The sequence below is a fragment of the Venturia canescens genome, chromosome 8 (genome assembly GCF_019457755.1).
Source record: "Venturia canescens isolate UGA chromosome 8, ASM1945775v1, whole genome shotgun sequence".
NCBI classification, from domain to species: domain Eukaryota; kingdom Metazoa; phylum Arthropoda; class Insecta; order Hymenoptera; family Ichneumonidae; genus Venturia; species Venturia canescens.
In genome coordinates, this window is record NC_057428.1 from 22013681 (window position 1) to 22028990 (window position 15310).

General features: G+C 37.1%; 5 protein-coding genes across 11 annotated transcripts; 3 read left to right on the forward strand and 2 right to left on the reverse strand.

Moving 5' to 3' along the window:
• Positions 1–1179: 1179 nt before the first annotated feature.
• Positions 1180–2695, forward strand: Pfdn2 (prefoldin 2). The gene is made up of 3 exons (XM_043427610.1): positions 1180–1408; positions 1520–1643; positions 1843–2695. The coding sequence occupies exons 1-3, from the start codon at positions 1257–1259 to the stop codon at positions 2017–2019; spliced, it is 453 nt and encodes a 150-aa protein (XP_043283545.1). The 5' UTR covers positions 1180–1256; the 3' UTR covers positions 2020–2695.
• Positions 2525–7415, reverse strand: Fem-1 (protein fem-1 homolog B). 3 transcript variants are annotated; one of them, XM_043427598.1, is made up of 10 exons: positions 7284–7415; positions 6353–6576; positions 5226–5403; positions 4567–5125; positions 4317–4477; positions 3943–4244; positions 3615–3850; positions 3399–3515; positions 3192–3316; positions 2525–3113 (listed from the first exon to the last, which is right to left on the reverse strand). In XM_043427598.1, the coding sequence occupies exons 2-10, from the start codon at positions 6527–6529 to the stop codon at positions 2956–2958; spliced, it is 2013 nt and encodes a 670-aa protein (XP_043283533.1). In that variant the 5' UTR covers positions 6530–6576; positions 7284–7415; the 3' UTR covers positions 2525–2955. The 3 variants fall into 3 exon arrangements, with proteins under 3 accessions (XP_043283533.1, XP_043283535.1, XP_043283534.1); XM_043427600.1 differs by lacking the exon at positions 6353–6576 and having other exon boundaries at positions 7254–7371; XM_043427599.1 differs by having other exon boundaries at positions 3210–3316; positions 6353–7333.
• Positions 7416–7450: 35 nt separating this feature from the next.
• Positions 7451–8677, forward strand: LOC122415463 (uncharacterized). Of its 2 annotated transcripts, none has more exons than XM_043427609.1 (3): positions 7451–7830; positions 7915–8199; positions 8538–8677. In XM_043427609.1, exons 1-3 carry the CDS (start codon positions 7612–7614, stop codon positions 8547–8549), a joined length of 516 nt encoding a protein of 171 aa, XP_043283544.1. In that variant the 5' UTR covers positions 7451–7611; the 3' UTR covers positions 8550–8677. The 2 variants fall into 2 exon arrangements, with proteins under 2 accessions (XP_043283544.1, XP_043283542.1); XM_043427607.1 differs by lacking the exon at positions 8538–8677 and adding an exon at positions 8264–8398.
• Positions 8585–12276, forward strand: LOC122415459 (WD repeat-containing protein 97-like). The gene is made up of 10 exons (XM_043427601.1): positions 8585–9018; positions 9103–9278; positions 9371–9446; positions 9521–9889; positions 9957–10033; positions 10223–10468; positions 10559–10801; positions 10866–11084; positions 11164–11354; positions 11435–12276. Exons 1-10 carry the CDS (start codon positions 8585–8587, stop codon positions 11537–11539), a joined length of 2136 nt encoding a protein of 711 aa, XP_043283536.1. The 3' UTR covers positions 11540–12276.
• On the reverse strand, positions 11577–15201 carry Shc (SHC-adaptor protein). Of its 4 annotated transcripts, none has more exons than XM_043427603.1 (9): positions 14863–15201; positions 14391–14514; positions 14238–14308; positions 13924–14158; positions 13610–13773; positions 13293–13537; positions 13039–13194; positions 12709–12947; positions 11577–12616 (listed from the first exon to the last, which is right to left on the reverse strand). In XM_043427603.1, the coding sequence occupies exons 2-9, from the start codon at positions 14490–14492 to the stop codon at positions 12482–12484; spliced, it is 1347 nt and encodes a 448-aa protein (XP_043283538.1). In that variant the 5' UTR covers positions 14493–14514; positions 14863–15201; the 3' UTR covers positions 11577–12481. The 4 variants fall into 4 exon arrangements, with proteins under 4 accessions (XP_043283538.1, XP_043283537.1, XP_043283540.1 ...); XM_043427602.1 differs by having other exon boundaries at positions 14859–15201; XM_043427605.1 differs by lacking the exon at positions 14863–15201 and adding an exon at positions 14792–14810.
• Positions 15202–15310: the final 109 nt, after the last annotated feature.

A 15310-nucleotide genomic window follows, 5' to 3' on the forward strand; every position in this document is an offset into this window, starting at 1 on the left:
GGCGATAATAACGTCGAGAGCGAAGCGACATCCCTATCGGCTTATCCATTTAATTGCGTCAAAAAATCTCAGGAATCAAAGAAAAAAAATTATATATTCATACCAAACGACAAAAACGAACGGATCGTTATGTTTCATTATTCAATTTTAACTCTTATATTCGTTGTGTTTTCGCGCCTTTTATATTTTTTTCGTTTTTTACTTTGTAATTTAGGTGATCGTTCAGTTGCCTGAGTGCGAGTATAAAAAACTATTTTTATAAAAATTATGACCGCGTTATCAATTTTCACTGATATTTATTTTATTTGTTTAATTCCATTACATTTTTCGAATGATTAAAACAAATTAAATCGTAGGATTATTTTAATTACTAAAAATAAAGTAGAAATCCATATGTTGTATTTTATGCTCCGGTTTCTCAATTCCTATAAACCTACAAACGGTAACGCCTAGCGTTAACGCGGACCTGGCGCTGACACTTTATGCTACGCCAATCCGCACACCATGGCGGGCGAGCGGCGAATGAAGCGAAACCGGCGAAACGAAACGTGTTGCGCGCGCTCTCTCTCTCTCTCCTCACGCTCCCCCCGGCGTTCGGCCGTCCCCCTACTCTTTCCCGCCCGTTGGCTGGCGGCCGAACGCCTCTATCCCCACTCTACTACCGCTACTGCGCTACACGACGAAGCGAATTTTGTGGCCAGGAACGCGATCAAGCGTAAACGCGTGAAACGTAAACACGTGACGAACGTAAACAAACCAAATGAATTATCCAATATCCATTGGGAATTATTCAAATATTACATTATTCTACACCGACCGAATATCAATAATTTTATCAAGGCTTAAACATGTATGCATTGAACCGTAAAAAAAATGTTAATCATCCAATAAAATTATACAATTGAGATTTATTTTTTTATTCTTGATAAAACCCAGGAAACCTCACCTTGCTAACGAAATAGTAAGGTAGTGACGCAATATGGTAGAAAATTTATGTAATAGAAATGCTTTCCAATAAGTATAGTCCTGTACTCGATTCTCAACAAATTAAGTTGTGAACCTCTGTAGTCAAATCTTTTTTATCGACGAAAACGATCGTGGCGACATTTTTGCTTAACATATTTGGAACTAGACTGACGTTAAAGCTAGGTTCTTGAGTTCCAGTTTTTTCATACAATCTCCATCCTACCGACCTACCGCGAGAGAAGTAACACTACTGCGACTGGATCTTCGACAGTTTAATAAAATCTCCTAATATGGCGAGCGAAAAAAAATCAGGAGTGAAGCCTCTCAACAAAAATGGAAAATCTAATGAAAATATATTAGCTCATTTTCAAGCACTCCGTGTCGATCAACGGATGATGGCGAGCAAACTTTCAGAATTGGAATTGGAAGTGAACGAGCACAAGTATGTCCCAGCGGAATAGTTGAAAAATGAAAACATACATAACCTGCCCAGTTCCACGATCTTATTACAATAAATAACAATTTATTGTGTAATGTTTTTTGTTTCATTCAGAATCGTTATCGATACTCTCAAAAATGTCGATCCTAAGAGAAAGTGTTACAGAATGATCGGAGGTATTTTATGTGAACGAGTCGTCGAAGATGTTATTCCTTCCCTCGTGACAACTAAGGAACAGGTATATAAAAGTTATCACTACATGTAAACTTTTGAGTCTGGGAAACCCTACAGAAGGCTCATCATTTCCAATTTTATTATGCACAAATTTTGAGTGCAAAAATGAATGAAAGTCCAACAAGTTTTAGTCTGCAGGATGCATTTTATTCATATTTAAAAACTCAAAAGCATGCAAAAATGGATTTCTTTGCATTTTTCAGCTTGCTAAAATAATCGAGTCCCTCCATGATCAACTAGAGAAAAAGGGTGTTGAAATAAATGATTTCAAGGAGAAAAACAACATTAGGATAAGAGGACAAGATGAGCTCCATAGAGCTGACCAAGATTCAAAGGAAAACAAGCAAAATGCTATTGTCGTTGATCCTATCGAACTTTAAAAGTTCTTTATACTTTGCTTTTTCCATTCTACCGGTTTTGCTTAAGAAGAAAGATAAATCAATTCGTCTTTTCCGATACATAAGTTGAGATATTTTGCGACTTTTCATGCCTGTCAAAATTATTCTCTTGAATTAACCAACCGATTAAAAAATATCCATTGAAAATAATAATAATTTTATACTGTAATAGAAATTTTTTATTGTAATAGTAGCCGTTCGATGCTTTGTTGCCATTCTAGCAATCCTGAGATTTTTTCACTCACTGTTATTAGAAACGCACATTCCGTGCTTCAAATTATCTCACATCAGAAATTGAGGCCATCCCGATTTCATCATGTCAACCATCTAAATGTATTAATTTATAAAAATGCAATACATCATACATCTTATACGTAAAATATTGTCTATTTTTTTTTTTTATTACGGTGTTACATGTGTTGTTAAAAATGAAAAAGAAAAGTGCATTAGAACAAGGGAGAGGAAATGAATGAAAGCAAAAGACAAGTTTTGTAAACATTTTGGTTTCATTCAACACAATTAATCAAACCTTTTTGATCTTTGAGCCAATGAACATTGTACAAAAAGAAGAAAACTAGTTAACTTGATATTATTTCATTTTTTACGGCCTGTTGTGTAAATGAATATGACTTATGAATAAATAATTGATTAGTTTGCATCTTCGAAGTTGATTAAGCTGAAGTCATAGCAGCGACTGAAGACAGAGCCACATACATTTACAAAGAGAGTTCGTTAAAATACACTCGTATGAAACTTACACTTTGGAGTATACCATTATTTTGTTTGTTTAAATACTATGAATCTTCTTTATATAACTGTCACGATTAAGTGTCCTTTCTCTATCTTACAATTTATTTACATAACATTCTTTTTTGATCGTTCTCTTTTCCCTTCGTTCGTTCCATGTGGCCGGGTGTATTAACCCTGGTTCAGTCCTGAACCGTGAAGTTCGATAAAGCTTTCGAGTGTGCGTGGTACGTGACCGTTATATGACAAACCGTACGTTTTCACGGCTTTTGCTGCCATACACTTGAGTGAAATTTTCGTTCGAGTGCGTAATATGATTTCTGCAACACCTACAACAATTATCCGTGATGAATATGTTTCTCCTTTTATTACTTATTATCTTGGATAAATGAATATGCATCGGTTACTTGGATTTTTCAACGCACCAGTCGCTGCAGCCTCATAAGGAGTTTTCCCGAGACTGTTTACGGTATCTATGTGAGCTCCAGCATCAATCAATTCCAATATTATACAGTGGAGCGTCATAAAACCACTGGATCAATAGCCATACATTAGATAAAATTTTAAGATGATGAAATGAAAAAAAAAAAAATGAAAATTAAACGAAAATTCACCTGATTGGTTTTTGATACGTGACGATCAAATGAAGTGGCGTATTCCTATCGTTGTCCATCGCATTCACATCGGCGCCACACTGTATCAATAATTTGACTGTAGCTGCGCAAGGAAATCTGAAAAAATGAATGGTAAAAATATTATAACGCTATAAAATTGGGAAGCCGATGAGAAAAGGATGGATGTTGTTATAACAGAATTCAGTGACGACTCACTTGCACACGTCATTCGTGTGAAAATCATCAACAGGAGTCTTTGCATTGACCGCAAGATGCAAAAGTGTTCGGCCATTGGTAAAGGTACAACGAAGCGCACAGAGTTTGTGGACGAGATAATGAGCTCTTTTAACCTCTGGCTCGTCACAGTTTTTCCCATAACCATTGATGGTCATGAGTTTAGTGAGAATCGTCAAAATGTACAGGGTCGTGATGATGTTTGATTCTGACTCATTCTGCAACAATTATCTCTATTTAAGCAGCGAAACCTCAAATGAATGATTTATCTGGTTTGATTGATTCGATACACATTGAATTTCGAACTCACGATGCACTGGTTGATATCCTCTGGATTGGATTCCTCCAATTTTGCTTTGTTCCTACAGAGCTCGATGACGTTCGCTTCGAGAACATCTAGTACTTGTTGAAACTGAAGATCCACACCGACGTGTATCATCTGTGAAAAAACCTGAGCGAAACGCAACAAGTCTTTCACGACGGATATATTGTTAGACTGTCGCAATTTAAGTGCATGTAACCAAAGATCGATGCACCTGTCGAATCTTGCGTTGTCAGCGAATATTGCTCCGCGGAATATCAACGGATGTGGTACCTCGGCATTACGGGGACCTGAAACGTGTAACAATTTCGAATTGAATTAATGAATTTGTCGAACGAAATATGCGATGTACTTTTCATTACCTAATATCCTTTCCCTAATGGCAAGACCTTCCATATGAAGAGCGTTTTGATTATTTTTTATAGCTTCCAATTGGTCCAAAGTCTCACATTCTCTCCAATATTCGTAGGCTTTGACAGGTTCTCCAAGATTCTTTCGCATTACATTTTCTGGATCGCTGTATCTGGTTATTATTTCGAAAGTGAGTACTACAAAATTTATTCCACAAAAAATTTGTTCTTCCCTCTTTTTGTATGTTAAAAAAATAATCACCTCAATTCCATTGCTCGATGAAGATATTTATAAGCCCTAACTAGGCAATAACTATCTTTATCATTTGCGTAAGATGCGCCGAGTAATTCGTACGCGTCGATTGTTTCTTCCTTGGTTACAACGTTTTGTTGGACGAAGGCTTCAACGACTTCGGCTCGAGATCTTTCCGCAGCCGTGATAATCGGTGTCATATTGCTATCGTTTTTCGTTATGCTAGCCCCGCGTTTCAATAACTCGACAATTATATTCGAATGTCCACACTCGGCAGCAAAATGCAAAGCTGTCGCTCCGCAGTTGGCTTTGTCATCTGGACTTAGGCCTTGATCGAGCAAATAACTGACAACGTCTTCGTGTCCTTTGTAAGCTGCGATCATTAAACATGTGTTATTGTATTTATTCGCTATGTGAATGTTTGCCCTGTGCTCCGTTAGGTAAGTTACAATGTCTAATCGACCGTCGAAACAAGCTGCTCTTAAGGGGGTCGAATTTGTGTCTGTGGCATGATTCACATCTGCTCCAGCCTTCACAAGAGTTTTCACAATGTCCAGATATCCCGCACCTAGAATTGCAAGAAGAAAAGTGTCAATTTTCATCTCTGAGCTTATACTTCTCCTTCCTATTCATAGTTTCTTCTTTGTTGCTCATGAAATTTTTATTACCAGCGGCGCACCAGAGTGCACTCGCTCCATCTATGACATATCCATCAAATTTCACTGTTCCTTCCTGTTCCAAATCAGGCTTAAATTTGTCGATCAACATCGTTACTACTTTGAAGTGTCCATGGCGTGCAGCTATTGTCAGGAGCGTGCATTCTTCTCCATCCTGTTGCATAATTTTCTGAAATAAATACAAATTTCTTCCAATTAATATTCTCTTAGAATTTTCTCCAAACATTAACGATTACACATCAATAATGCTAATGGAACATTACAATTTATATTGAATCATATTTTAGAAGAATTTGAATATTTAGAAGTCAAGCATTCCATGCATAAATTTCGATGCTTCCCTGCAATGAACTTGAGAAATTTTCTAGGCATGCTGAAGGTTTTCTGTGATATATTTATAAATCGAGTCAGTGACCTTCTTTGCTCATACAAGCTACTACAAATTTGACTGAAAATAATAAATGTCATAGTAAACTTGGAAAATTATAAAAATCAAAAGAATTTCATTTATTCTGGCAATATCGACTGGATTCAGCTTTGGTGGAACAAAGAACAATGACTCAGCAATTTTTAAATGGTTAATCGCTGGATTCAGCTTCATCTAGAGTTTACTGGCAGATTGCCAAGAGAAAAAAAAAAAACAGGAGCATGAGAAGCAAAACAAGAGTATGAGAGCTCGGGCACGTGGCAATGGAGCTTTAGCAAATCTCTCGCCGGTATAACTACGTACTTACGAGATAAAGTACAGGCTGCTATTTTTAAATGCCGATTGACAATCTAGAACATCTCTTTGTTACAAAAAATATTTTTTGATAGCCGATTATCAATTCCATTGCTCCAGAGCCTATTACGGTAATTGGAAAAAATATTCTCGTTCCAATAACAATTGCATAAATTTACTTTTTTGCAATCGTACTTATATTGATATGAAGTATTAAGGAAAATTTCAAAACGCCTGCTATTCCTTTGTTCCTCTAAGGAGAATTCACTTCACAGAATTTCCTTGCGAAGCTCTGTGTTTTTCAAGCAATTTTTTATGAAAATCTCGACATCGATCAAGATAAACGAAAAAATGGAAAAATGATAATAAAATTATGGATGATGTTATTTATAGTTACCTGATTGATGAGAGTGTTAATTTGTTCTTCGGTTTGTGTCATAAGAAGTAGGTAAAGGTACATGGCCATACCCTCTCGTGCAAGATAGTAAACACGATTTATGAAAGACTCAATAACTGTGTCTTCAGCCATCTCAAGTGCATCTGCAGTTTCACGAGATACGCGTAAACGAGGCATTGTTTTTTTTCTGTACACACGAGATCACACTCGCGACCGACGACCAGCTGATTACGTCAAAGTCAAAACGCACAGGGAGCGCGAATCAAATTGTCGAAAGATCGGTCAATGTGGAAGAAGACAGAGGAACAATAATAAACAGTGAACGAGGAAGAATCTCGAGCACGATGCAGAAGAGAGAATAGAAGAGTAAGGGAGAGGAGAAAAAAGAAGAGTGTCTTTCAAAAAGGACAGAATGACCGTTCGCACTTTGGCGACTCGCTAACCTCAAAAGCCATTATCCGTGTACCGCTCTAATTTATGTTATAAATATCTTTGACGCGACACGCACAAACACGCACAGAGAAAACGAAGCTCGAGACGGGCTGACGACATCTATTTGAGAGTGAATTTAAACGGAAAAATGTATCGATCTCTCGAGCGGTGCTGCTTTGTAACATATTAAAAATAGCCAAGTGACTCTTGTGCCTCAGGTCTTTCTCGCGCCAAATTATACCTTTCCTTTTCGCGACGACGTCATTCGTATCTTTTGAACTTGCTCCAATAAAGACGCAAAAACTGCGCAAGATAAAGGAAAGAGAATGAAGAAAAAGAACAAAAAGATAAACACACGCGAAAACAACGCAGAAATATCGTGGAAAATTTCACCAAATTCGTGAAGCACTGTTTTAATAATAATATTTCAAGCGTGGCAACATCTTTATTTACCGAAAATAAACATTACCGGGGAGAGGAGGGGAGTTTAAACAATCACCATTTTCGTAACAAAGAGAATCCGCTATTCGGGATGAGGAGGCCCAGCCTCATTGACGACTCGAAAAGCAATACGTCGCCGTCCAACATTTTCTGCTGATTTTATTATTCTTTCTGTATACTTTTGTGTTTGTGGATTCTTCTTTTTTACACTAACAGTTTATCCACCTCCCGGATATTAAATTCTCTGCTCTGGAGTGCTTGAATATATTATATCTCAAAGTTGGTAAACGCTCTCGAGCGTGCGCGTGGATATTTTGCGAAAGAAGCGGCAAAAGGTCGAAGAATATTATTTGATTTGAACACACGAGAATAAAAGTTGTTTCAAAATGGCAAATATTCGTCTAACTCAGAATATCGATGATGAAGAAGAAGAATTAAAAAGAGATAGAATGAGCGATTTGCAAAGACGTTTAACGAAAGCAAAAATGAGCTGTAACATGTTTGAGGGAATCAGTGAGACTGAATTATATCATGGCTTAAGATTAGTGGCATCAACTGCATTGGTTGGAACTTTAGAAGAAATTTGCTATTGCAGCGAAACCAAAGTATGTATTTATCATTTTTTAATATTTTTATAACAAGATGAAACAGCTGGCATAAGACAATAAGCTTCCGTATTGAAAATCGAGGAATATCTCGTGCTGGAAATCGGAACGATGGTTCACAGATATTCGATGCAAGGAAAACCCATCAGACCACCGTACGCGCTCGGTTCGACAATGTTATTTACGAAAATGGTGTGGTGTTCTGCGCCAAAAATTTTCGCTTGTTACATTCCTCACGACGATATGGTCTGGCTTATCAATACTTCTTGCAAACTCCTGCAAATTCTTCGCAACGAATTCAGAATAGAAAACATATTTTACTCGTCCGTTGCCAATCAGATTGTAGTCGTTGGAACTAATAAACTAACGGTTAGTTCAATTCGCAATTCATTCATTTATACTTATATATTTATTTATTACGTACTTTATTCAGATGTATCCTATGCACGACGTCGAACATCCGCTCGATAGTCTTTACATGATCAACTATTTGGACAGTAGCTACGGATCTGTCTGGAGAATCGAATATTCATCCCTCATAGAACAAAGTTCCAGTGATTGAAAACCATTTTATTCACATTCACGATACTTGAGAACGTTAAGCTAATGTTCATTTGGCATCCTCATTAGATCGATTGTTTGACAAAATATTTTTTTATCTTTTACTCAAAATAATTGAATTAATAGACAATGAATTTCATTGGTAGCGGCAGAATTGAATGTGGCTGGTTCATACTTGACAAACATCTACATAATGTCTCTAAGATCTGACATCGTAATCGAAGGCTCTGCCCAATTTGTCAACAAAAGATTGGGTGTAACGACATCTGGAATAACAGCATTATTATATCATCGAACGAGCCAATGGATAATAACAGGTGACCAACAGGGCAACGTTTGCGGATGGAGTCTCAATTTGGATTGTACAATGTCATGTTCGAATGGTCATGATTCTCAAATAAAATTGATTATTCGACATCCATCGATATGCGGATTTCTAACTGTATGCAACGAGGACATTTTGCAAGTTTGGAGCTGCAATCTTCGTGAAAAAATGGAATCGTTTAGTGAAATTGGTGAAATCAGTAGTATCGCCATAAACGAATCTGCCACTTCGTTGGCCACTCTTGGAAGCAAATTAAATTGTTTTATTATGAATCAACTATACGTTTTCTACGCTCCATTAACGTGAGTCTTTTTGAAAAATCTTATTATTAGTTCACTTTGAACTTTTGTATCTTCAAGGATCTTGAATATAATAATTCGATGCAGAGCATCTGCCACGAATTTATCGTCTACGACAAACCCGACTTTTCCAACTCGTGTAATCGCCACGAGCTGTGACAATACCACCCGAATTTTATCCTCAGCTAAAGGTCGACAAATAAATGTCCAGATACTCTCTCCTAAACTCGATGTAATTGCAGCATCGTACAGTGGAATCACAAGTACAAATTCTAAACATAGTCTACATAATTGGAGATAAATATTTGAAGATTAATAGTTTTCATGAATAATTTCTAATTGTAAAACAATACAGACAGGATGTACACGATAATATTGAAAACCGGAGAGATACTGGTGAGCAGCGTTAAGAGCAAACCCATGAAATTAAAGTAAGAATTCACTTTTTTCCTACATTAAGAAAATGATGTTCGATATCGAACAAATAATATTATTTGGCTTTCAGACACGTTTGGGTGAGTGACGAACGTACAATAACGCGCGTTATCGTTTATGAATCTTTTGAAAAAATAATACCGATCGAAGGCTCGGAAGAAATAAAAATAAATCCAGTATCGGCGTTAATCATAGCCGGAACATCAAACGGAGAGCTCGTAGTTTTTGAGGAAACAAGTGGAAAACACAACACCAGGGTTGCGGCGCACGATGGACAAATCATTGATTTATCCTCGTCAAGAATAACGCGTCAACTCGTTTCCGTAGGTCAAGATAGATGCGTCAAAGTTTGGCGAATTTTTCCTGATTTAACGTCACCGCTAGTTCTTACGTGTACCGTTTACCACGTTATTCCGATCACACGAGCTGCCATGATACGGTGAGTTCGGATTTTTTCGTTACTCAAATCTTATTCTTTTGTTCCATAACGATGATTGTTTGTGCAGATTTACGATCTGTTTGATCAGCAGTACTGCGGTAACGAAAGATCATCGTGTCATCATGTACGATAGCTCTGAAAGAAGTAATTTTTCCAATCAGTCATTAGTTAAATAATTATGATCATTGGTTCGAGAGAACAGCAAAGAGCATTTACACTATTCTAATTTTCTTTTGAACGAAGCGTTCAAAGTTGAAACTTTCTGCGAAGTAATTATAAACTTTGGGCCTCGCTGGCCCACCGGTCAAATTCATACTTGTCATCCGTTCACAGCAAGAATGGATCATCATCGGTTGAAAGAACATTCGGATCTCATTACCAGTATTGCGACATTAGAAAGTCTCGAAATATGTGCAACTTCCTCTTTGGACAAAACCATCCGCATCTGGAATGAAGCAAACGAACTTATCAAGATTTTATTCATAAATACAGCCTCCCAACACATCGTTTTTTCCTCTCTCAGAGGTGACATCGTTTTGAGTGCTGGAAAACATCTGTACAGAATTCCCTCTGAAAATTGTGAGATGATGATCAACTTGAAAATCGTTTGATTCCTCGAAGAACCGTCTCAATCTCGATCAATGTCCTGGTATATATATAAAATTTCAGATCTATCGCCGGAGCATCGAATTCGAATAAATGTTGAAAAAATACCTGAGGAATTGGATGATATTGTGATATTGGAAGATGTTGGTTACCGAGTTTACGAGGATCAACTCGATCGTGAAACACTTTTGCATCCGGTCAGCAGTACTCCGTTCGGATCTCTTGACACTGAAAATTCTGAAGCTCTTAAATTACAAATTATGATGCTGGAACAAATGACTTTGAATTTGCGATACAAAGAGGAAGGTCCGACTCATTTTACTTCACTGAACTGTCGTTCCACGGATTAATGTTGCTGTTGTTTTTGCAGACATTCTGAAAATCAAAGAAGGTGAGATCAAAGGAACTCGACTAGTGGGAAATAAATCGATAATGAGCAGGGACGCTTGGGACAAACATATGGATGAATTATTGGAAACGTCAAAACAAACGGATATGGAAGAATCGCCGGATACTGTTTTCCGAAGCGTCAAAATTTATCCCGGAAAACGAGTTTACAACCAGCCGGAAATATTCAGAATGATCCATGGTCTTTTTTTCTATTTTAATAGGACGAAAAAGTTTTTTTTTCTCTTCATTCAAAAATATTTGATCAAACAAAATTTCAGGATACAGTATGCTGAGTTTGGACATCCATGTGGAAGATTTACAGTCGATGATGAAGGCAGCAAAATTGCCACGATCTGGCTTCACACCGAATTCTCTCATTTATAAAATTGAAGATTTACCTGAAGAAGAGGAAATTGAATTGGTTGTCGAAAAAGAAAAGTTCAAATACCAGTATCCTCCGGAGATTTTGGTGATAATTCTTTCTCTTGGTCGTCTCACTCGGATATTTTGTTTTTTCAATGATCAACGAATACTGATTTTTTTTCGCAGTACGGTGACTCGAAAGAAGATTCTCACGAGAATTACGATATTCGGTGGACTCTTTCTCAGATAGCAGAACTCGAGGCATTCGAAGATAGGGAAATAGACGAGTGATGATTTAAAAAATTGTCGCAATAAATTAATCCTTTCGTACGACGTGGAAGAATTTATTTGCGAAACATTGTTCGAAAATGCGGACAATTAGAAAAAAGAAAAACAAAGAGTTGATATTTTTATGGCATAAATTCGACAGATGTCGTCTCAACCCTACTCTGCATTTATTTATCTCATTTGTTTTCTTTTTCTAGGAATATAAATATATTCAATAAATATATATTTCGGGACTGTGCCTATGTATATATGTATATAAGAGAGTCAGAGCTAGTAAGCTGACCCCGTAGAATATCGTACCGAAAAAACTCCATCATTTTGTACGTTCAATCGTGCAAAAAAAATTGAGCTTCAATTAATTTAACGCTTGAGAACCAATAGAATTTTTATAATTCAATGTCCCGAGATAATTTTTGTCGTATTCTCAAAATACATCTCAGACGTGGATAAAAAATGCCATGAGCAAGATAAACGAAGAATATTTCGAGAGCGTCCATGTACCAACTACGTACGAAAATATAAAAGTTAAAATGGTATGGATATTATTCGTATGCATATATAATATATGTATATGTATCGTTAAGAGTCCGTAACGGAATTTAGAGTTGCGATGGCGAAACCAAAGAAAAATGTCAAGACGCTCGGATAATTGGCAACTGAAATATGTTATTACAATATTTCGTTAAGATTTTGGAAATTTATATAAAAATAAAATTATTGCGAACCGGGAGCAAGCATAATGAATTGTGATTAAATTATGCTTGACCAACCAGCCCAACACGAATTAAGACGATATTCCACAAATCATCTTGTTGGAATAACGTTTGTTGAAAAAAGTAATTGCGCGTTTTCATTGCGAACTATGATCGTACACACTCTTCAGGAGATCACCTCCTTTGCTTTAATTCTTTTCTGTCGCTATTTGCGCAAGGCACGAAACGAAAATTAATAATCCGTACGTCTTGGAACCGGGTATCGGAGTACGAGTGCACTGTCTGCTGAAATGATTGGCAACGCGTTGTCACAATGATGATTTACCAAATGACTGACACTGTCGAATATTCGGTCCTTCGTTCGAACCTGGAAAAACATTTTCACGAATTATAAAAACTGTAAAAGTCTGTATGTCTTTTCATGGAAGAGTAATTTATTTAAAAAAGAAAAAAACTCACAACACCCTCCGGATCTATCAACAAAAGGTGCTTTGGCGTTCCATTGTTCATTCCAGTAAGAACATACTGTCCCGGCGAGCCTTGTGATTCTCTAACTAAAAAGTCTCCGTCTTTTGTCAACATAGACTCCGCCTCGCCGCGACTCACACTCCCATGGAACCAAACTTCTTGTTTCAATTGTTGCTTCTGCGTTCGCGGACTAAGCTTCGTCATCTCGGATATTGCTGTGCTCAGAGGCTCTGAATTATGCACAAAATTCATCCAATGATTTTTTTAAATCGAGGATCGAGGGAAGAATAAGAAGTAAATGTTCCATTAAAATTTACGCACGCATGTCGAAAGCATCGAAAAAGGTTGCTGGGTCTCGTCGACTTTCTCGACTCGCTGCTACAACCGTATCATTTACATAATTATGTTCAGCTTGAACACTCGGCGCAACATTACTCAAAGATCCATCGCTACTAAGATCGATCAAATTTCCTGTTTCTAAAAATCAAATAAATCACATCGTCAAATCAAAAGAATGGTGATAAATGGAAATTGGATTTTTTTTTTTCAATTCGATCAAAATTCCTCTTGTTTACCTGGCCATTGTTGAGTTTGTCTTCCTCGACTGTTCGAGAAAGAATCCGCGAGTCCGGAACACTGAGCGCTACTCGCAACCGAGGATGCATGATTTTGGGAGGAATGATGATGTTTTAAATTGGGCAAAGTTGAGGCGTTCATGGGTAGGGGTGGAACCGGCGGAGGTCCAATGTCCGGTGGTACTTTGCCAGGAAGGTCGTTGTAATAATCGCGATCGGGTTCTCGTATGCCGTTCAGCGCAGGGCTAGAATATTTATTACACTTTATTTTTAGCTATGTTTTAGCCTATAATTAAAGAGGACATAAAAAGGCTCACTGCAAAGACGAAGGTTTCGTTAGAAATTCCTTGAACCTCAATTCGAAGGCTTGTCCGATAGTGGAAATTACTTCTTGAGCAAGACCACCACCGCATTCGAGCACGTAACATGCTCGCCAGTCTTGCATATTTTTTGCCACGTAAGCGACGAAATCCAAAATGTCCTGATATTTATAATATTTCCAATGTAATATATAATGCAGTAATAATGAAAGAGTAACGAAATTGGAAAAGAATCTCATTGTCAGTGAAATTTTCAAACCTCCGATGCTCTCTCGAACATTGATAATATAATAAAAGATATTTGTCAATACCGTATCTCCACCCGAAGCAAACGATATTCTTGGCATCTCGTGTTTGGCAATAATTTGGCCAGTCTCAAGAGTAGTAAGAGCTAAGCTACAACTACTGATGGTCAGATTGATGTTTGCCCCGGCATGATCCATGCACGGCTTGTCTGCAATGGCTCTCAATACTCTCCTGTTTACACGTTTTTTTTTGTGAGCCAATTTCAGTCCAGCTGCTTCGCAAACCCGATTTATACATTCTCTATGACAGAAGAAGCATTATAAATATTATCAGAAATTTAGCAAATTATTTCAAACATACGCATTTAGAAAGTTCTTACTTGGCAACGCATGATCTAGTATCAAAATCAAGACTTTTCATAGACGTGTAAACCTCCAAATAGCCGATATACTGGAAAAAAAATTCTTGGTTTTATCCATTTTTTAATTTTTCTAAAGTTTTACATTTGTGACAAAAAAAATATATAACTCACTCGAACGGCATAAGTAATTCCTTCTTTGCTCACTAAATGATCCGGATGAAGCCATCCTCGTGGAGGTTTGCTTATAAAATTCCCTCCGCTTCCTGTAGCCATACCCGCATACCTGTTTTTCAGCCTAACAAGAAATTTTATGGATCAATGTAATCTTCATCACTGATAGAGCGATGCATTGAAAATTTGTTCTGAATTTTAAAGGAACAAAATGTGCACTGTAATTATTTCATTTTGTAATGATTCACCCGTTATGTTAATTAATTACTCCGAAATCTCGAATATTTGTTGTAGCCATTGTCATGCACAAAAGCTCAGCTATATCGTAGTAATTATTAGATTCAACATAAAATATTAACGATTAAAAGAAAATGAACTCATAGACGTGAATGAGTATTTACGAGTTCGAGTGAAAAAGAATTCCACGATAATTATGATTGAGAAACAATGGTTCGTCATGAAACCTACCTACCCCACTGTCCTCGAAAATTTGCTTTTTGTTTTTCCACTGCCTTTCAAATGGCAACAATGCACTCAATTATACATTCTCCTTACAGGTATATAAGAGACACAGAGAAAGATCAACCATTCGAATATTTATTTGCGACAATCATCACGAACAAGTATAAATGTGCAGGAGAGCTTCTTGCTGTGTGGATTGTACTTTATAGATACCAGTGAGAGAAGCATTCGAGCATTTACAATCTACTCTGTGATGATGAAGGGGAAGGGGGAGAAGAAGTGTCAGCAAAAATAGAGAGGGAGGTTTGAAAGCTGATAAAACGGATAAAACCAAAGGAAACTATGGAACTTGACTGCACGTTTTGCTGTGGCGCTGCTGCATAATTCTCACTTTTAGAAGAGCAATTTAAAAAGGTTTTGATTGACGGAAAAATAATTAAAATAATTACGATTCTTTT

Excerpts from the sequence above, each read along its gene's own strand:
- Pfdn2 (XM_043427610.1), top strand. The coding sequence starts at position 1,257 with ATGGCGAGCGAAAAAAAATCAGGAGTGAAGCCTCTCAACAAAAATGGA. Across the intron at positions 1,409-1,519 it reads TTGGAAGTGAACGAGCACAA|AATCGTTATCGATACTCTCA; the intron begins GTATGTCCCAGC and ends TGTTTCATTCAG. Across the intron at positions 1,644-1,842 it reads TCGTGACAACTAAGGAACAG|CTTGCTAAAATAATCGAGTC; the intron begins GTATATAAAAGT and ends TGCATTTTTCAG.
- Fem-1 (XM_043427598.1), bottom strand. The coding sequence starts at position 6,529 with ATGCCTCGTTTACGCGTATCTCGTGAAACTGCAGATGCACTTGAGATG. Across the intron at positions 4,478-4,566 it reads CATCGAGCAATGGAATTGAG|ATACAGCGATCCAGAAAATG; the intron begins GTGATTATTTTT and ends AATAATAACCAG. Across the intron at positions 3,114-3,191 it reads TGGTGCGTTGAAAAATCCAA|GTGTTGCAGAAATCATATTA; the intron begins GTAACCGATGCA and ends TAATTGTTGTAG.
- LOC122415463 (XM_043427607.1), top strand. The coding sequence starts at position 7,612 with ATGGCAAATATTCGTCTAACTCAGAATATCGATGATGAAGAAGAAGAA. Across the intron at positions 7,831-7,914 it reads GCTATTGCAGCGAAACCAAA|GAATATCTCGTGCTGGAAAT; the intron begins GTATGTATTTAT and ends TTGAAAATCGAG. Across the intron at positions 8,200-8,263 it reads TTGGAACTAATAAACTAACG|ATGTATCCTATGCACGACGT; the intron begins GTTAGTTCAATT and ends TACTTTATTCAG.
- LOC122415459 (XM_043427601.1), top strand. The coding sequence starts at position 8,585 with ATGTCTCTAAGATCTGACATCGTAATCGAAGGCTCTGCCCAATTTGTC. Across the intron at positions 9,279-9,370 it reads ATCGTACAGTGGAATCACAA|ACAGGATGTACACGATAATA; the intron begins GTACAAATTCTA and ends AAAACAATACAG. Across the intron at positions 10,034-10,222 it reads GTACGATAGCTCTGAAAGAA|CAAGAATGGATCATCATCGG; the intron begins GTAATTTTTCCA and ends ATCCGTTCACAG.
- Shc (XM_043427603.1), bottom strand. The coding sequence starts at position 14,492 with ATGGCTACAGGAAGCGGAGGGAATTTTATAAGCAAACCTCCACGAGGA. Across the intron at positions 14,159-14,237 it reads ACTAGATCATGCGTTGCCAA|AGAATGTATAAATCGGGTTT; the intron begins GTAAGAACTTTC and ends CTTCTGTCATAG. Across the intron at positions 13,195-13,292 it reads ACAAACTCAACAATGGCCAG|AAACAGGAAATTTGATCGAT; the intron begins GTAAACAAGAGG and ends TTTGATTTTTAG.